The 21,036-nt window shown below is 42.9% G+C and overlaps 1 protein-coding gene across 11 annotated transcripts in view; it reads right to left on the reverse strand.

The window, feature by feature from the left end:
- EPS15L1 (epidermal growth factor receptor pathway substrate 15 like 1) overlaps positions 1–21,036 on the reverse strand; it is a 142,702-nt gene that overhangs the window by 78,439 nt on the left and 43,227 nt on the right. For 4 of the 11 annotated variants that reach the window (XM_072156354.1, XM_072156363.1, XM_072156345.1 and 1 more), the window contains exons 6-14: positions 20,556–20,624; positions 19,649–19,774; positions 19,204–19,293; positions 18,522–18,758; positions 18,283–18,440; positions 13,736–13,892; positions 12,334–12,369; positions 12,086–12,148; positions 4,126–4,211 (exon numbers count right to left, since the gene is read on the reverse strand). In XM_072156354.1, the coding sequence (XP_072012455.1) occupies positions 4,126–4,211; positions 12,086–12,148; positions 12,334–12,369; positions 13,736–13,892; positions 18,283–18,440; positions 18,522–18,758; positions 19,204–19,293; positions 19,649–19,774; positions 20,556–20,624 (1,022 nt within the window). The remainder of the gene's footprint in view (positions 1–4,125; positions 4,212–12,085; positions 12,149–12,333; positions 12,370–13,735; positions 13,893–18,282; positions 18,441–18,521; positions 18,759–19,203; positions 19,294–19,648; positions 19,775–20,555; positions 20,625–21,036) is intronic. The other 7 variants (XM_072156373.1, XM_072156380.1, XM_072156389.1 and 4 more) reach the window with 7 other exon arrangements.

Here is a 21,036-nt window from a genome sequence, read left to right on the forward strand (position 1 = left end):
GAAATTGGGCGGTATGAGTCAGGAAGCAGGGGATCCTTGCCAGGCTTAGGAAGAACTACAATAAGGGCCTCTCGCATGGAGTCGGGGAGGGAACCACTATCAAGCGCATCGGAGTACAGGCTGAGGAGAAGGGGGACCAGAGTCTCACAGTTATCCCTATACCACTCACCTCCCAGCCCATCAAGTCCAGGTGTCTTACCGGGGGGCAACGATTGGATGGCCAGTTCCACCTCCTCTGCCGAGAGCGGAGCATCAAGCTCCGATGACTGTGCCTGTGTGAGCCTCCAAAGTGGAAGACTGTCAAGGAATCCGGAGATCTCGACGGAAGAGGCGGACAATCTGGAGCTGTAAAGAGAAGAATAGTATTCATGAAATACCATGTTAATGGCCCGGGGTTCTGTGATCAATGCTCCGTTACCATCAATAATAGAGGGGACGGAAGCACAGGGGCGTTCAGCCCGCGATAAATACGCAAGCAGCTTCCCGTTTTTATCTCCAAATTCAAAGATGGACGCTTCCCTGGCTAGCAGGCGTTTGCTGGTGCGCTCCTTCACAACAGCTAGATGGTTCCTCTGCGCCTGAGCCCAAGTCTTTTTATTCCCCGGAGTAGGTTTCTCTAGATAATCCTTTTCTGCAGTCACCAGTACAGCCGTCAGCCTTTCCTCTTGGGCATTTAAGGACTTCCTATGGCCAGCTACCCCCGACATGAATGCCCCCCGCACCGAGGACTTGTACGAGTCCCAGACTAGAAGAGGATCAGGATGGGTTGAGTGTACTTCCCAGAACTCGCTGTGCGCAGCCCTAACAGTACTCTGGACCGCTGGGGACAGGAGCCAAGCCGGGTGCAGGCGCCATAAGCGGGAGTCGCTGGGGGGGCCTATAAGGAGACTAATGAACAAGGCGGAGTGGTCTGACGCACTGCGCGGGCAATAGGATATCTGGTCAACGTGCTGCATCATATCAGGGGAGACAAAGGCCAGATCAATCCGAGAGAAGCTCTTATGAACAGAGGAATAAAATGAATATTCTCTCTCTTGAGGGTGTTTACTACGCCAAACATCGGCGAGGTCTAGAGAGGTGAGCCACTCGTTCAGACGGACCGAGCCTGTGTCAAGACCACTTGTACGATCCAAGGAGGGGTTAGGGACTGCATTGAAGTCACCAATACAGAGTAACGGGCTTGGAGGCATAGCAGCCAGCTTACTGGATATTAGATGCAATACTGCTGGATCAAAGGGAGGTGGGACATAAATAGACGCAATAGTAAAGGTAAAGCCCCACAAGGCACAATGTATGACTACATAACGGCCAAAGTGATCTGGTGCTACCTGTATGACCTCTATGGGAAGCGCTTTGGATATGAGTATGGATACTCCCCTGGCGTAGACAGAGTAGGAGGAATGGTAACCTCTAGCCACCCAGGCCCGTTTCAGGGAGAGGACCTTCTGACCCGTAAGGTGAGTCTCTTGGATACATACAATATGGGGGGCCTGACGCTTAATGACATCTAACATCAGAGCCCTCTTGAATTTGGAGTTAAGTCCCCTCACGTTCCAGCTCATTACCTTAAGTGAAGACATATTAGCGGAAGGGAAAGGGGTGTGGGGAAGGAGACGTGAGCAACCAAGCATTCATCCTTTCATACCACAAAGACATAGACAGACAGACAACAGTGAGCATAACAAATATAACAGAACTGAACTAACAATCCCAAGAATACAAACCCCCTGTCTAACACCCTAACAGCAGTAGTGTAGACCTATACCCACTAACAGTCAAGTAGTAGAACAGTGGTCCCTAACTCAAGACAAACCTACACCATTTGTCCCGGGACCTTCAACCCTTAATGAATAGATGATCAGGAGGTTATTAGGCAGCCATATTTAGAGAGAACCAAGAGGAAATAGGGGAGGGGGGGGGGGGAAGGAGGAAGACGCAAGGAGGTAATGGTAGGGGGAGGTAATGGTAGGGGGAGGTGGGAAGGGGGGGGAGGTGGGAAGGGGGGGGAGGTGGGAAGGGGGGGGAGGTGGGAAGGGGGGGGAGGTGGGAGGGAGAGAATGGAGTGCCATAAATGGCGCACGGTCAAGATGACCAAGAAGAAATCACAAATCAATCACAGGGTACATTTGTGAGGCACGTAAAGTATAAGCAAATATTAGAATACTGTAATAGTGATTTGGGACCCCTGGATAACCACTCAGGACCAAGTCCAGCACAGTCACTGCACATCAGACAAAAGGATATGTGAGTCCAGTCACTCAGGAGGTGCGGGCCTTGCAGCTGGAGCCCGTGGAGCTGCATCGGCCCAGTGAAGTGCTTCGGTTGGGCAAGTGAAGAATCGAGTCTTCTGACCATCCACTATTCGGAGCTTGGCAGGGTACATCATGGAGTATTTATACCCCTTGTCACGGAGACGGGCACGGACCTCGGTGAATTGTGCTCGTTGTTTCCTGACGGATGCAGAGAAATCAGGGTAGAAGGACACTCTGCTGTTGGCATAAAGAATTTCTCCCTTGGTACGGACAGCCCTGAGGATAGAGTCCCTGTCCCTAAAGTGCAGCAGCCGGGCCAGGAAGGGTCTTGGATTGCCCCCTGGGGGGCCAGGGCGGAATGGCACACGATGGGCCCTTTCTACTGTGAAGAACGGGGAAAAGGTATCTGCAGGAAGCATATTTTTGAGCCAATTTTCAAAAAAGGATACCGGATCAGTCCCCTCCACTTTTTCGGGGAGACCAACCACTCTGACGTTGTTCCGTCGCAGGCGGTTTTCGAAGTCGTCAGCTCTGTCGATGGATGCAGACATTTGGCGCTGAAGCTCTCTTATCTGTGTCGGCATAGGCCTCTGGACATCCTCCACTTCAGATATTCTGCGTTCAGTTTCTGTTATTCGCTCTTTGGCTTTGTGAACATCGTGTCTTAAAAGAACAAAGTCCTGTCGCAGCTCATCCACCTTGGTAACCAGTTTGGATTGGCACCCATTAATGGCCGCCAGCACCTCTGCAAATTTGCGGTCCAGTTCAGTGGCCACGTCAGGCGGATCAGCGCCCTCTTCATAACTTACAAGCTGCGGCGGGCTCTGGGAGCCTTCAAAGAGGGAGGGAGAGGAGTTTGGGGACCCCTGAGGAGAGCAGGGCTGTGTGCGGGAGAATCTCCCCAACTTTTTGGCAGCGTTTGACTGAATCTGTGCAAGGACAGCTTGTGATGTGGAGCATTCCTGCGCATCCAGGGGTTCCAGGGACTGGAATGGAGGATCGTCATGGATGGATTCATCATCCGATGGAGGCGCAGACACCCCGGACGCTGCTTTTTGCAATTTAGCCGTCCTCCTCCGGTTACCCATGGCGTCTGGACAGGGGGGCCAGTGATAAACAATCGAGGAGCCTAGCGTCCAGTAATTAGCAGAGATACAGTCTAATCCCACGTGGAGTATTACAGCGGCACTGCAAGGGTTAATATAGAACAAAACCCAGGAGCAGGGGATCACTGGGAGTATGGTGGGCTGCACAGCTTGGGGTCCCCAGGTGAGAGGAGGGCAGCAGCAGGGGAATTACTTCCCTACCTTATTCCTGGCTGCAGTCCGGCAGTGACAGGGTTAACCCTGCGCGCCTAGGCCTCAGGCAGCGCAGGGGAGTCCAGCAAGATGGCGCCTCCGGCCGGATACAGGGCTGGCTGGAGCGCTGCAACGATCCCCTGACAGGGCAGGTCAGCAGCACAGCGGGTCGGCGGCACAGCACGGGGGGGGTTCCCTCCCCCGGTATTCAACACCGCTCCGGTGTGCAGCCGCGATGTCGGGCGGCTATGGTCCCGCCGCCGCGCGGGACACGTGGGAGGCCGCAGGAGCTGAAGTGCTGGAGGGGACCGCACGGAGCCGGTGACCGCCGCGATACCGCCACCGGAGTATGGGGGCAAGTACCCGCGGCACCGGGGAGCAGACTGGAGGGGGTACAGGTAAGGATGGCTGCCTGGGAAGGGTGATAGGGTGCCAGGTCCCGGGAGCTCCGCGGTGCACGTCCTCCTAGGTCGGCATCAGGCCACGCCCGATAGGAACACCTCTTTAAGTTCATGATTCATATGAGTACAACAGAAAATTGTAAATATCAAATATGCAAACTCATAATTTCTAACCTTTGCAACTGGGCTATCTCCTGGCTAATGTCATCCAGTTCTTTAACACCAGTAAAATCTCCAGAGCCAACAGAGCTGGAACTGTCCTAAGGAAGGGAAACAGAACATTTTAGCAAAGTGTAATTGAAATAAAATTATAAAAAATCTGGGAACACAATGTCTAGTCAAAAATATCTTTAAAATATATTTTTTAAAAGATAAAAAGGTCATAGTTAGATGGATAAATACATAAAACAATACCTAATTCTAGACATCTTTTCATCTAGCCATCCTCCTTTCTATCAAGCCACCCATCACCTCATCACTCAAGGATTAGCTATAAAAATAAATCCAAGTTAAAAGGAATCTGTCAGTGGGTTCATGTTGAGTAATGACAGAGTTCCTGATAATCAGGGATTTCTCAGGTGCTATAAATCTTAAAAACTCAGCACAGTTGCACAGCAGCTCAAAAATATTAAGGACTCCACAACCAATGAAGAAGAAAAAAATTTATAATAAGGGTGTCTGTCACTACTTGCACCCTGGTTAGTTTATTCCAATTTCTGTCGTTATCAACAGATCAGTGGTCTGTTTAAAATATTTTGCAGCATCTCTTATTTTTTCCACATATGCAGACCACTTGAATTGCGATTATTTCCCCTTCAAGCCATCTTCCTGCAATTGAGCACAGAGGTGTTAAAAGAATGGTAGAATTGGTCGGCGCAGGGATTCCCTCCCATGTACACTAACTTTAACCTGAAAACATTCAGGCCTCAACTTTTGCAGGCTATGAGCTCATTCACATGGCTGAACTGAGGGACATGATCTGATCAAATGATTTGGAACAAGGTGCATCACTGCAAAGTGACCAGGACAGATATGAGGCATAGCCGGTCGTCCGCCTATGGAGGAAGCTCCTCCCTCCCACCACCTCCTCCCAGTGTTCATCCCGGGGTCTGGTCTGGCCGAGCACACGGCCATATGAACTAGCCCTTCAGTGCAATTCTATGCAGCTGCCCGCCAACCATATCAGGAGGACGGAGCAAACGATGGCGCAAGAAAGATGTCCCCAATAAATTGAAAAGGGTAAGTATACTTGGCATAATGGGAAAACAAATGTGTGAATGAGCCTCCCTGAATAAAAGAGTAGCCGTTCTGCGAGAGTGGAGAGGTGAAGAAAGCAATAGGGGCACCGGTATCAAAACAGAGGGTGCTAGATATGCTGACTATACATGCCTAACAAGTGATGATCTGTGTGGATGGTTTAAGTCAGACCCAGATAAGCACATTACAAGCAAATGTAAGGTCCATCTCTAGCTAGACTGCATAAACAAATGGAAATTATGTAAATCTTAGAAAATAATATTTTGGGTGATGCTAATGGCTAAAGAAATATAAAGATGAAATATTATGTATAGATACATTTCCCAAAAAATTTCCTGACACAAAACAACAATGAAATTTCCTGTTTAAAAACAAAAAATAAAAAATGATGCACAACATGATGTGACATGAAACAATGTAAGGGTCTCTATAGACAAAAAGGTATGTCATTACCCTCTTGGGATTCATTACAGATCTGGGGGATGCAAAACCTCTACCTGCCTGTTGGTTCTATTCCCTAAGAAGATGTCTCTGGAGTAAAGGATGCCAATCATTGATCTCTAAAGCATCTAGTTTTATAGACTTGTTTCACACTTCCGTTCCTACCCTCTACCTCTCATATGTCCTTACGGGGACATATGAGATAAGTCCTGGATTCTAGGAGCATATAATCTTCTCTTTCATATGCATCTAAAATTGTGTTTATAGGTTCCAGGGATCCAGAGATTTTCACATTTATAGTTTCAATTTCATTGAAATACATAAAAACATTCACACCAAACTGCTCTTTAACGGTTAACCTCTCCAGTTCCCTGACACATAGAACCACAACCAGAAGATTTTTTGTAACAAAAAAAACACACACATTCCTAAATAAAGTTTCACACCACCACTATTTTATGGCGTTCCTACTCAAATTCTTTTGAACCACAGAAGGTTACATCATTCCGCTAAACAATGGCGTTATTACTCTAATACAATGGAGAATAAATTCCACCCATCTAAAAAGGGACCTTTTTCTGCATATATAGTTTTGTATTTGGGTTACTGCGTAAGAGAGTGTACAATTAAATATCCGTTTGATGCTCATGCAATTTTCTGCAAAAATTGTTTGACACACTCCGTGGATATAATATTCCCTTTGCTGCATATTTTGATGAATATACACATGTGGGGTATGTATGAGCTCCTCACATCTTACTATTTTTAATAAGGTACATTTTCTATATATAAGTAGTCTAGATTTGTAATTATTTTAGAGGATGTTTTCAATCTTCAGGTAATTTTTGAATAGGAGCTTTTTACTTTGTATGTATCTGCTCTTTATGTTTTCATGAAAATCTTTTTAAAATATAAGTTGTGTTTATCACAGTTTGCATGACGGTGGTATGAGCTGTCAACTTTTAATCAAGACAGATGCAATCGCCAACTTTCAAAAAAATATATAGGTTTATCGGTGACTTTTTTTTATCTGTTTAATCACTATATTTTGTGATTGTCTTAGAATTTATAGCTGAAAAGCTGATTTTTTTAATTTCAGTTTTAGTGTTTTTATGTGATTTATTCATGTGATCTACAAGCTATCTATGAAGTCTACACATGTTCATCTATTACATATTATAATAATAATAATAATTGATATCCCTGACCTGTCTGAGGAGGACTGGAAAGAAGTGGAAAGTTTCTGCACAGTTTCTGCACTGTATACATTTTACACCTGCTAAATTGTGTAGAATGGGGGTCTCTCTATCAGAACTTTTCTACATTGTATGTGGGAGTGTCCAAATGTGTGATTTTTGGTCTAAAGTTCTCTTAGTTTCCTAGACTTCTCACCCCTCAGGTATGTTTGCTGGGTGTCATCATTAAAGATGAGCTAGAAAGGCTCTGTAGCTACAAAGTCTGTTACACTATCCAGGACAACTTCCCCCCCCCTCCCACTGTATGTTCACTGCTGGAGGGGGGAGGGCGAGAAGAGACATGAAGAAGAAATTGGCCTAATAAACCAGTTCACGCTTTTTTCAAGCCCAGCATGATGGTATGATCCAGAAAATCTACTTTGAAGAGCGATGTAAATTGGTGTATATAGTCACAGATGTGGAGAGGCAAGTTCTGAAGTCAAGCTCTTCAGGTGAGCCAGTGATTGAGGTTTGTGGATGCATGCCATTAACTAGAGCTAAGGGTGCCTACTGAAGCGGGGAGAGATTGACTTCAGTACTAAATTGTCTGCCTTCCTGACTTTATACTTTTAATATACAACTGATTTTAAAGTAAATTTTCTAGATAGTGCCATCATTAAGAAACATAATCTGAAAGGTTTCTGCTAAGTTCCCTTTAATTATAGTATATACACGTAGGGAATTAAATCCATTTAAAATAAAGTATTGCTCCATTTTTATGTATCAAATTTAGATGATTATCTTACAGATTCTATTCTGCTAAAATTAAGCTACTGAGATAATAAGATATGTTTATATGTCACTAATCCAATCAAATCTGTATAATTTGCTTGTAAGGACATGTATGTAGAATTAATGTATGTACTGCACAATGCATCTAGTTTAGAATTAGGCTACTACATTTACTAGTAAAGGATTCCCTAATGCCAGTAGCCTTTTTTGAAATATACCGTATATACCCAAATATAAGCTGACTCGAGTAGAACACAAAAAACTGGGAAAACCTAGTGACTTGAGTATAAGGGTTGGAAATGCATTGGTCAAAGCCCCCCCAATATATAGCCAGCAAGCACATTCCACCCAGTATATAGCCAGCCCCTAGAATATAGCCATTAGCCCCTGCCTCCAGTATATAGTCAGCAGCCCATGCGCCCACAGTATATAGCCAGTGCTTGCCTGCCCCCCCAGTATATAGCCAGTGCTTGCCCGCCCCCAGTATATAGCCAGTGCTTGCCCACCCCTAATATATAGCCAGTGCCTGCCCACCCCTAATATATAGCCAGTGCCTGTCCACCCCCCATATATAGCCAGTGCCTGCCACCCCCCAGTATATAGCCAGTGCATGCCACCCCCAGTATATAGCCAGTGCCTGCCACCCCCCAGTATATAGCCAGTGCCTGCCCACCCCCCAGTATATAGCCAGTGCCTGCCCACCCCCCAGTATATAGCCAGTGCCTGCCCACCCCCCAGTATATAGCCAGTGCCTGCCCACCCCCCAGTATATAGCCAGTGCCTGCCACCCCCAGTATATAGCCAGTGCCTGCCACCCCCCAGTATATAGCCAGTGCCTCGGAAAGGTGAGTACAGTTTTTTTCCCATAGAATTGAGTATACTTTTGAGCTGAAAAACTCGGCTTATACTTGAGTATATACGGTAATACAGTATCATATTACAAAAAGTATTCATGGATAGTCTGAGCATAGCAAACTGATCAAGTTATTGACTTGGCATCCAAAATCTGGCATGTGGGGTGTGGTGGAACACTGGAAATGGTCAAACCTATGGATGCCCAGTGCTTAATTTTGTAGGTGGTATGTTCCACATGTCGGATAATATTTATCTTTAGTGTAGGAGACTTGAGACACATGGTCATTCATTCTGGGATTGACAACACATGATCATCAAAACCTTTTGTTACCAGCTTCCTATAGATAGTAAGCAAATATTTTAATGAGAGCTTACAATAAAGCAATGATTTAGATTTAAATTTACATCTCTCGTTTTGGAAGTGTCCAGTTAACCTCATCAATAAAATAATTGGCATCAATAGCACAATGCATTTCTGTTTTAAACACCGGGAATTTAGAAGAAACTGGGTTGAGTGGTGATCTCTAGGGCAGGACAACAATGTATTTATTTGCATGTTGTAAATCTATGTTTAAAGGACACCTGTCACCAGGTCTGTGCCACTAGTCCTGTCACTACTACCTGTTGGAGCAGCTCCCAAGGATCCCATCCCAACCTTTATCTAGTTATTTCATACATTAATTATTGTAAAATCATCATTTCTTATTTGTACACTTTATTATGTAAATGAGACTGGTCACATGGTCAGAGGCAGTAATGTCACCCCTGTTCCCCCTCCCCTCTCCTCCCCCTGCTCATGTCTGTGTGTAATGCATAGTAAAGCATAGTTAGTGCATCTGCTGACATGTTGCATCCTCCTAATACATATGTGTGATACACAGACATCAGCTACACATGAATCTGACATGTTCTGCTGTAACATGGCTGCATGGAGCTGCTGTATCTCTCCTATACACACACACAGGCTGCAGGGGGCGTGGCCACCAGCACCAGGAAGCACATCATTATACAGCCTCACATCATTATACAGACTGTCAGTCAAGCACTGGGGGTGTGGCTGTGCCTCCCACTCATGAATAAGCTGGACAGCTTGAATATGCTAATGACTCATTGGACATTTCACAGGTCATTTGCATACAGCTTTAGGACCTCATTGCTTAGGTTTACAGGCATGTAGAGGGACAATGAAGGGATAGAGGCAATGCTTTCTAACGGTAGTTTATGAAAATCTATTTAGATTAGAGGGGTTATTTTGCATGACGGGTTCTCTTTAAATTAAAATAATACACCAAGTCATTACACTGGCATTAAGTTAGATACGCCTTGTTCTTAATTATAACTTAAATAAAACTATGAACAAAATCAAATATTTATAACAGCTGTTTGCTGTGAAAAAGGAGTATGTGTAGTGTTGCCTAGAAATTATCCAGGATGCACTATAAATCACCAAGAGGTATCAAATTAGCAAAACACAGGGTGAAATCAATTAATTAAAACCTAACTTTTAATAATCTTATTATAAAAATGTGTCCTAAAAACCAAACTTAAGGACCAAAACCCGGCAAAATAAATCAATAGTTGCCATAAACACTGGCCATACCACTTATCCTTAACCGCTCTACTGTATTAGAGCTGGAACCAACCAAGAAAAGCATAAAATGGTCTTACCAGTGGCTGAGTCATGTACAGATGCCGGAGAAGGGTCAGGAGAGGACAGGGGTGGACCCCAGGTCAGGAACAGATGACAGCACTGCACCTAGAAGTCCCTGTATTGCTGTCTTTCCCTATACCCAGTTAAATAGCTCCTGCCCTGACAAGGGCAGTCCCAAGGTCACCCTACCTAGGGGTTCACCCTGGTAAGCCCTAATATGTTCCCGACGCGTTTCTGGAGCCCGGGATGTCCCAGGTCCGTCATCAGGGGAAATGCAGCTTGTATAGAGGTAGATCCAAAGTAGGGCCTGATGATTGCTTCACTACTTATATCTACGGCGTGCACGTGGACAGTGGTCCTTAGAGTTAGTAAAGTGCGGCACTTTACTAACTCTAAGGACCACTGTCCACGTGCACGCCGTAGATATAAGTAGTGAAGCAATCATCAGGCCCTACTTTGGATCTACCTCTATACAAGCTGCATTTCCCCTGATGACGGACCTGGGACATCCCGGGCTCCAGAAACGCGTCGGGAACATATTAGGGCTTACCAGGGTGAACCCCTAGGTAGGGTGACCTTGGGACTGCCCTTGTCAGGGCAGGAGCTATTTAACTGGGTATAGGGAAAGACAGCAATACAGGGACTTCTAGGTGCAGTGCTGTCATCTGTTCCTGACCTGGGGTCCACCCCTGTCCTCTCCTGACCCTTCTCCGGCATCTGTACATGACTCAGCCACTGGTAAGACCATTTTATGCTTTTCTTGGTTGGTTCCAGCTCTAATACAGTAGAGCGGTTAAGGATAAGTGGTATGGCCAGTGTTTATGGCAACTATTGATTTATTTTGCCGGGTTTTGGTCCTTAAGTTTGGTTTTTAGGACACATTTTTATAATAAGATTATTAAAAGTTAGGTTTTAATTAATTGATTTCACCCTGTGTTTTGCTAATTAAATAAAACTATGCTATTCATTATTTAAGCAGCTTAAAGTGTAATATCTATCAGCAATGTCCATGGAAAGAACCAGCTCCATTCCAAACTTTATTTGGTTACTGAATATAGATATATTAATATCATGCATGACTAACTCAAAAGTCTGCTTAAAAGGCTTGAAGGGAATCCATTACTATGTTATATCCGGACAAATCTCTGCCACGGTTGCATTGGTGAAGACACCAAATGTAAATATGTACTTTTTATTTCCTATATCAGAGGTCCCCAACCGCCGGTCCGCGGACCAGGACCGGGCCGTTGGAGTTAATCAGTCGGTCCGTGGCGCCGCTGACAGCTAGCTCCGCGGCCCTGCGCCTGGTCAGAGCTCGCTCTGTGTGGATTTATAATGTTTTCTGCCATAGCCGTGACAGCTCGCGGCAGAGAACATTATGCAGGACGGGGTGGGGCGGGTGGGTGCAGGAAAACAAGCCCAGTGCTCCCACTGATTCAGGGAAACAAGCCTGGTGCTCCCACTCATTCTGATCCTATGGTAAGTTGAATCACATTTTCATTATAAATGTCATAATTATTTGATAAGTATGCACTAAGCTCCACCCCTCCATAACCCCACCCCATATGACCAAAGCCCCGCCCCCACCGGGCCATGGAAAACTGGTCTAGCTTAAAGCCGGTCCCTGGTGCAAAAAAGGTTGGGGACCTCTGTCCTATATTCACTGCGATCAGCCCAAAAGCAAGAGCCTGCTAAAGTACACTGGAGTCTTCTCCATTATGTTGCAGAAATTAGGAGTCCCGGCTAAGGATAAGCATATAAGCTATGAATCCTTTGAGGGCCAATTCCAGGGCAACATCAGCAAGTACATATTTATACTGAATCTAACTACACAGCCATTACAATTGTAAGCTGGGGTGGGTTTCCATGGTAACAGATTCCCTTTAAGAGCAAGTATAAAAACCTGATCATGCATAAACACATGGCATGCCAGTAATGGAATACCAACTAAGGGTCTACTCACACGCCGGATTTCTGTTAAGTTTGCCATGTCATTCCCTATGGGGGTCATGTAACCAGACAGGGTCTGGAGAAAAGGGTAAGGAAAAACCACAGATAGAACATAAAGGACCAAAACACCACATAATAAATTACTATGGTATTTTCTCATTCATAAAACTAATGAGAAAATAACAGACTTATAATTCTGTATTAAAGTAAATAATTATACAGTCTATGATATTCATACATCTAAAACAAATATATACTTACAGTTACATGAAACACACAAGCTGCTTTCATTGAATACTTTAAACAAAATAAAAAAAATCATCAAGATTCTGCTTTGCCAAAATAAGTCAGTTCTCACACCACTGAGTAAGATCTTTTTCAGACCTGACCACTGATCTCTAGCTCTCTATATTATATGTAGAGGAAAACAATGTATTACTATGCAGCCACATTATGTGGGAGGCGAGTTACAAGTGCTTGGGGTTGAGGGGGAAAGGGGGGGTACTTACACTTTGTTTTTTATATCTAAAGTACTGGAGCAAAGCTCCTTATAAATATAACTGTAACCATGCTGCTGGGAGATACCCAGCCACGGTAATGGGTAATATTGTACAAACATAATGGTAGATTTCCTTTAGGTATTCTGACTTTGAGGAAATCAACCCCCCATCCCCCCCCCCCCAAAAAAAAAACACAAAAAAATAGAAGTACTCACCACCGCTCCTCATCAACTTGATCCCAGCGCTGTGCTCCACTAGTCTTGATCACCTAGAAAAGAAACATATAATTAGCAGCACGGAGCACAGGGACGAGATGTCCGGCGCTCCCGACTGCTAATTATGCACCCTGCTGGGAGCATGGGAGTGACTTCACACATCTCTTCCAGTATGCATCTTCTTCCTGCGCTCCGTGCTGCTTTTCTATGGGATCCCGGCATTTCAAGACTAGCAGAGGACAGTGCCGAAATCAAAATGAAGAGGAGCAGAGGCGAGTTTTCTATTATTTATTTTTTTAACTGGTTGATTTCCTTTAATGTATTATAAAAAAAAAATAAATAAATAAATAAATTTAGAAAAAAAGAAAAAAGGCAGATTAAAGGAAGTATTTTAGGTCCAAAATGCCTCCTAAACCAATAACAGGTCTGTGCTTGTGGTGGAAAACCAATGAAGCGATAATCTTTCAAAGCCAGAAAATGCATTATTATTATTATTGTACATTTGTACTTGATCAGTCAAGTATTTAGGTCTTTGTTATTGCCTGTTTAACTATTTTACACTGGTCAGGGAGAAAGAGATCTCCTTACTGCAGCCTTTGATAGCCACCAGTGGATTGGTGGTAAGGGAGCTGCCTTACAAGATAGTAAAAGAGGCAATGTTTTCCTTGTCCCATTCTAGAAAATGCATTTGTATATTTCCCAGAAACTATTTTATACTTGAGTCATAAAGTATTAATCTAGGGTTAAACTAAAACATATAAATCAGACTTTATTCACCCAGCTGTGCCTTGCTCGTCTAGACGGACTTTTTATTTTCAAAGACCATGTATAGCACAAGAAACGTATTCATGTGATTAAGCCCCAGTGGCAGAATACAAATGTAATTCCATATGGATTAAAACTAGGCAAGTAATAATATTGGACCAGTGTATGAAATAATAATCACACCTGCACAGAAGAATTTCTTTCTGCTGGTGGGATCATATCAGGATGCAAAACTTGTGGTGGATCGATTCCTTTGCTGACTTTCTGTTGAATGAGGTACATTGCCAGAGCAAATTGGTCTTTATTCAGCTTTCCCATCTGTCTGGTATCAGCCAGTGCCCTGTAGTGATAATCTATTAGTATTTATGTTTAATCCACTTTGAAAAATTAACAAGCAGCAGACAACAATGACAATATTACACAATAGTATACAGATTAAGGCTACATTCACACACATGTATGGGGGACGTGTATACGGCCGACGTATATACGGCCGATATACGTCCCCCATACACTCCTATGTCCTATCTTTTCCCGTTATACGGCGACGTGCGCTGTATCTCCCTATGGAGAGGGGCGGGGTGAGCAACGCTCATCCCCTGCTCCTCTCCGCAGCGCCAATGTATGCCCCTACTGTACGGCGGGCATACTTCGTGTGAATGTAGCCTTAGTTTCATGCAAAAATAGATCTTTAAAACTTGTTCACATTTAAATTATTTGTAGGTCACAGAGTTGGAAAAGAGTCATGTTAGGATGTTTCTTCCTGGCTTAATAGAAGTCACATAGACAAGGTATATTGTCACAAGTCTGAGGGCAGCTGCTGAAAGTACTTTATACTTACCCTATTAGACATTATTACAGCCAGGAGGGGTCAGAAATATGTTAGTACCAATTTTGCAATACATACAGTAAGGCTACATTCACACTAACTTGTGGCTCCCAGGCCATAGCTCTGCGTGCACACGTCGGCGCACGGGAGAGGAGGAGGAGGGGGGGAGTGCTGCTCGCCCCCGTCCCTCTCCATAGAGATACTTGGCACCGTACCGTGCCATGCGCTCATTGCCAGCCTAAGGGGGACGTGTATAGGCCGCAAGCTTGCCGCTGTATATTTTTCCCACAACGGTTGTGTGAATGTAGACTAAGTTGACTGTTGAAAAGACTGTAAACACACAATCTCCCTCAAAACGTCAATACAAGTAACAAGACCAACAGGGAATAGTATTGTGAAAGTAATGAAGAAGAGAACAGGAAAAAGAAAAGAAGGTAAAACCAAGCAGAGCTGTAAGCAGCTGTAGGACATGCTCCTTAGGTTTTCCGGAACCTGTGGTCATTGTTGAAGACTACCACAGTTTAATATCTAGTGTGTGTGTGTGTGTGTGTGTGTGTGTGTGTGTGTGTGTGTGTGTGTGTGTGTGTGTGTGTGTTTATTCTGTTATTATTGTATTGTAAATAGTTCCTTTATAAAATCCTGGTGTCTTTTTCCTCCCAAGATGGTGTCGCTGCATCTCCTTGAGACTTCAAGTCCAGCGATGCGGATAAGTCCAGCGGATGTCCCGAGTCAAGAGCGGGCATGATTGCACAAATATATGTGCAGCTTCTGTGCTCTCAGCTCACTGTGGTGTGCGGGCGCGTTTCCACTTGAAACATGTGAACAAGTGGCCCTGCAGCGCCATAGCCCCTACTGCGCATGACCGACAAGTCCTGCAGCAAACTACAGGTTGTTAACCGGGATTTGGGTACACAGAGAAAACCTTATGTCCCCTATGATTTGTAAAGCGCTACGGTATTTGATGGCGCTATATAAATAAAGATTATTATTATTATTATTAACCTTGCCTGGTAAATCTATTACTATATAATTAGAGCCAATTGCTTTATTGCCCGTTTGTAGATCCGACGCAGAAGCTGCGGATGTCGGCTATATATTATAGCCGACACCTGCCTCTAACACCCGCGATCGGAGATTTCTCCCATCGTCGGTGTTAACCCCTAACACGCCGCGGTCGCGCTGACCGTGGCTTGTCAGGGGCATTTAGCTGGAATCTGGCCGACCCGACCCCCGGCGCTTCCCGGGGGGGGGAGGGGGGTCTAGTGGTGTCCGCTGCTCCGATCGCAGACCCGGGACTGCGCGATCCTCCTTCCGGGTGATGGGTCCGTGCCTTCTGGCAGGACCCGGCTGCGACACACTGAGCATGCAGCGTAATACATCTGTATTCATTAGGTGAAGAATAGCTTGAACAAGTGATCAGTGGATCACTTGTTCAAGCTAACCTGTAAAAGTAAAGAAAAAAAATAAATAAAAACTCCATATACACACTTTTGAATAAAAAGAATTAATTAAATAAAGTTAAAGTCCCCTAAACACAAACATTTCCTATACACATCTAATAAAGTGGAAAAAACCTGAAAATCACCAACATACCCCACATATTTGGTATCGCCGCGTCCGTAACAATCTGTACAATAAGTAAGAAACATTATTGGACCCGTACGGTGCATTCCGTAAAAACAAAACGCGGAAAACTCGACAAAAATGTAAATTTTCATAAAATCCCTTCACAAAAATGTTCCAAAAAGTGATCAAAAAAAAGTTATGTGCACCAAAATGGTACCACTGAAAAGGACACATTGTACTTCATGTTAGTTACAAAATTTTGGTGGTATGTTTTGCATTTATTTATGAGAAAATCAGATATTTGGTGAAAATCTGGAAAAATTCTCAATTTTTGAAATTCAAAATGTTCTACTTTTTCCACACATAAGTCATAACACCAGAAAACAAAATAACTAACATTCACCAAATGTCTACTTTATACCTCCGTGGTTTTTTATACATACTATCATTTTTGTAAGCTGTTATGGGGCTTTGAACGTTAGGTGCGATTTTTCACATTTTCATAAAAAAAGCAAAATCCTGCTATTGAGGGACCTGCTCAGGTTTGAAGTCACTTTGAGAGGCCTAAATAAAAGTAAAACCCCATAAACTACCCCCATTATAGAAACTACATCCCTCAACGTATGCAAAACAACTTTTATGAAGTTTGTTAACCCTTTAATTGGTCTACAGGGGTTAAAACAAAATCGGATGCAATTTTGAATTTTTTTTTTTACTAAATTAATGTGTTTTTCATAAAATGTACAAATTCTCAGTGGATAAAATACCAAAACGCTCCAATCTCTCCTGTGTATAGTAATACCCCATATGTAGTGGTAACCTGCTGTATGGGCACACGCCAGGGCAACGAAGGGAAGCTGCGCCATTCAGAGCAGATTATGCATTGTCACTTTATAATGGCTATACAATCTTTATTTTTTTGGCAATTTGGACATATAAAGGCTTATTTTTTGCGACATGAGATGCACTTTAGAAATACTTCATTTTAGTGGGTCTGTAGCTTTTTGATGAGATTTTATTAACTCTTTAATGTATGGAGGAAAAGAAAATTGTCAATTTTTTTTTTTTTTTTTGTATATTTTGGGGGTCTCCATCTTCAAAAAATCCATAACTTTCATTTTTCCATGTACAGAGCTGTGTGAGGGCTTATTTTGTGCGTAACAAATTTTACTTTCCCGTGATGTTATTTATGTGGAAAAATTGAAAAAAAAAAAAAAATAACGCATGTGCGTCACGTTCTTGTGGGCTCAGTTTTTATGACTTTCACTCTTTGCTCCAAATAACACCTCTACTTTATTCTTTGGTTCGGTACCATCACGGTGATACCAAATTTATACAGGTTTTATTGCGTTTCCTGTATTTAAAAATTTGAGGGGGGGGGCCTTACACTGTAACAAAAATAATGAATTCTGTCGTGTCTGCACCACATCTCTAAAAGGTTTTATTCATTTTTCTGCTTCTCCTATGTCTAGCTCAATAAAAGAGATGTGGTCTGTGAAAAGGGAGCGTGACCTTGCACCAAAAAGCTCCGTACACCAAAAATACTGCGGACTCGACCGAATTTTGTCCTAACTAAAAAGCAATCCAACTAATAAGAGATGCTGAGTCTTATACTGTAACAGATTTCTCATAGAGAGAGGTGGATAGGGAGAAATGGCAAGGTGAAATCTGAAATATAACTTTTATTAGTAATGCTAACAATAACTTGCACAACCTGAAATAACTATTAGGGCACAATATCTGGGTTCATTAGCACCCTGTCTCGACATAGACATTTGAGACCCCTGTATTTTTTTTTTTTTTATTTGTGTAGTGTCCTATCGGGAGGGAGTAAAGTATACTCAGGTAGGAATAGGACGCGGTTCACACACTCGTGTCTGACCCATTTAGACTGGTTTGATGTGTATTGTTAAACTTGATAGCAGCCCCCTTTAAGTTTTTATTGCTATTACATAAGCATTGGTGTATCAAGCTCACAGGCTGTGTAATGATCGCTCAAGCCAGTGGGGGAGGACCTGAACCCCTACTGGCTTGAACAATGTCCCATTTGACAAGTGTATCATTAGAATTTACTTTCAGCTGCTGCAACCCAAACTTGTTCATCAATTTCGGTCTATGGGACATCAAGTACACCAGGAAGGGATCTCCTACCCTTCTCTGCCCCTGTGACTCCTGACATATCATTGAAGTTTGAACAAGGTTCAAAGTTAAAAAGTTGGTGGTGATTTGTGGGCCCAGATCTTTATGACCGGTTCCCTTAACTGTTTAAAGTTAAACATTACAGAAGTGCAGCTTTAAGAACATACATTTTATATAACATTGTGCCTTATCTCACCAAATGTGTGCCAAAATATTTTGAGGGAGTCCAGATTGCATGAATATGTCTTTAACTTCAAGTCCGCTCACAAAACCATCCATGTCCAAGTCAGTCTGGAGAAAAATATCATCATATCGAATCTTGTCTGTCAGCGGAACCACCCAATTCACTGTAGGCTAATAAATGAAAATATTTAAAAAGGTAAATAAAAGCACACAGTCAAGAAAGTTCTTCAGATGTACTGTTTATGTTGGTACCTGACTGGGTTTAGATGAATGTTTGGGTGACAAGCTGCCCGCACTGTTTAAACTGCTCATGCTGCCATGAGATGGAGTGGAACGAAGACTATCCTTTGGAGGGGGACTTGCAGGAAGGACAGGGACAGCACCAGGAAATGTAGGTGTTTTCTTCCTTTTGGATGGGGGAATTAATGACTGCGGTAAAACTGTTGGGACTGGCTCCTTCTCTAAAGCTCTATATACAAGATGCATTGCCTGAAAAAGATAAAACAACTTTTAATATGCCAGCTTGCAAAGAACATTGTATAAATGAATACTCAATATTCACTTCAGTAGCATCTTCTCTCTACCATGAGCAGAATCTAAATCTAGCAACTGGATGTTAGGAGTTGACGAGTTGTCTCATTACACTATTACAATGACTAACCAGTACTACAAACATTAAACACTAAAGAACCTATCTTGTTCAAAACCCGGGAACTGCCTGTAAACATATTTGGGCAAACAGTTGTCATCATTTTTCTACACTACCTACCTTACAGTGAAAAAGGTTAGCATTTTAGTTAACATCTTAGGTCCTCATTTGAAATTAAGACACTGTAGCCATTCAGAGCTTTACAATCTATTTATTATTTTTGTTCTCAGTGTAAGTCAGATACTTGTGTTGTATTAATGTTAGGTCAGCAGTTGCTGTACTTACCACTGCAAACTCATCCCTGTCCAAGTGTCCATCCTTGTCAATGTCACTCAGTTCCCATACCTGAAGACAGTCACAGTTTACATCTGTTAACTAGGAATAAACATTCTCAACATTCTCAAAATAAGATTATAATAATATACGTTATATAATAGTATAACATAATATTATTCCTGATAAAACTAATATTTCTGCTAGCTTAAGATCTGCTTATCATTAACATGGAAAAATATAAAGATAAAGAAACAACCAACTATTTTATGTTAGTTCAACAAGTCCCTTTAGGTCATTAAATTTCAACAAAATTAATGGAAATATAAAACTACACAAATTGTCATGTGTCTAAACAGGCTACAAAAGATAAAACCTGTATATTCCCCTTTGGCATATTCATCTTGCCAACACAAGCACTCACACTGGTTTAAGAAGAAATAAAATGTTTTCTCACCCTTCCTAAAATATCCAGAGGTAGTTTGGAGTTCATAAGTACCGGTTTGACCTTGTCTCCAGAGAGTAAACCATTTAATGGCAATAAACTATCAAATATTCCATCAAACTTTGATCTTTCTTCTATCTGTTAAAAATAGAGATGTCATTTTAAACAGTGCAAGAAAACAGGCTTGGGGCTTATGCACATGACCATATTTGGGGACCATGAGCTAGCTGCAGAAATTTTGGCTAGCCAAGTGAGGTCTACTGAGGCACCTTGACTGAGACAGGCGGCCGCTCAACTCCTATGGAGACCGTGCTTATACCACCCCCACCCCCACATGTCCACACTGCTGAAACAGCCTGCAAACTTTCCTGTTTGCAGCCATTTACACACACATTTGTGTGTAAGAGTCCTCAGTGACACAGACATCCAGAGATAAATATCAACTGGATCTGTGGGCAAACGAGACAATGGGAAATTCCTGACATCATACATATGCCTGCACAATCCACAGTGGCTTAAAGGAAATCAACCATTAGGGAAAAAAATAAATAAATAAATAAATAGAAATACCCACCTCCGCTCCTCTCGCATGGGAGATGTAGGTGTGGGGGTGTTCATAATTAGCAGCCCGGAGCACTAGACATCTTGTCCCTGTACTGCATGCTGCTAATTATATGTTTCTTTTCTAGTTGATCCCGGCGTGTCATGACTAGCAAACGACAGCGCCAGAATCAACATCAAGAGGAGCGGAGGGAGTATTTGTAGCTTTTTTTTGTTTTTTTCTAATGGTTGATTTCCTTTAAGGAAAAGCTGCTCCCTGCACTGAGAGAAAATAAAAAAATTTGCATTAACACCACCTGTGCACAAAAAAAGACAGACAAAAGAAATCTACATTCTATTTTTTTAATCAAAGACTTACCCTAACTGACCAATGTCCCTCGACAACAGGAGGAGGAGGAGTGATCAAAAGGGGACTGCTGGTATCATTCTATATAAAAAAAACATTCCAAACAATTAGTTCTCTTTACAAGATTCCTTTAGGTGGTTTAGGTAATAACTGGACCTTATACTGATAACCTATTCCACCAACGTCCGGGTGTAAGCACTTTGCTCTATCTACTGTATAGTAGCAGCACAGAGGAATTGTAGCTCTGCTCTTATTTACCCAAATGGGAGCTGAGCTGCAAATACTTATAAAAAATATTGACATCTTTACCAACAGAGGCGAGTGCTACCAATACCCAGTAAGCTATCAAGGTTTACAGTAAGACGAAAGTCATCATATTGAAAGCAAATGCAGTCTATTATAGATTCAATATACATCAGGGCCCAGGGCCCAGGGCCAGGTCGCCTGTTCTTGGCAATGTAAACATATGATTCTCAACGTATTCATGACAGGC

The sequence above is a fragment of the Engystomops pustulosus genome, chromosome 1, assembly GCF_040894005.1.
Source record: "Engystomops pustulosus chromosome 1, aEngPut4.maternal, whole genome shotgun sequence".
NCBI lineage: Eukaryota > Metazoa > Chordata > Amphibia > Anura > Leptodactylidae > Engystomops > Engystomops pustulosus.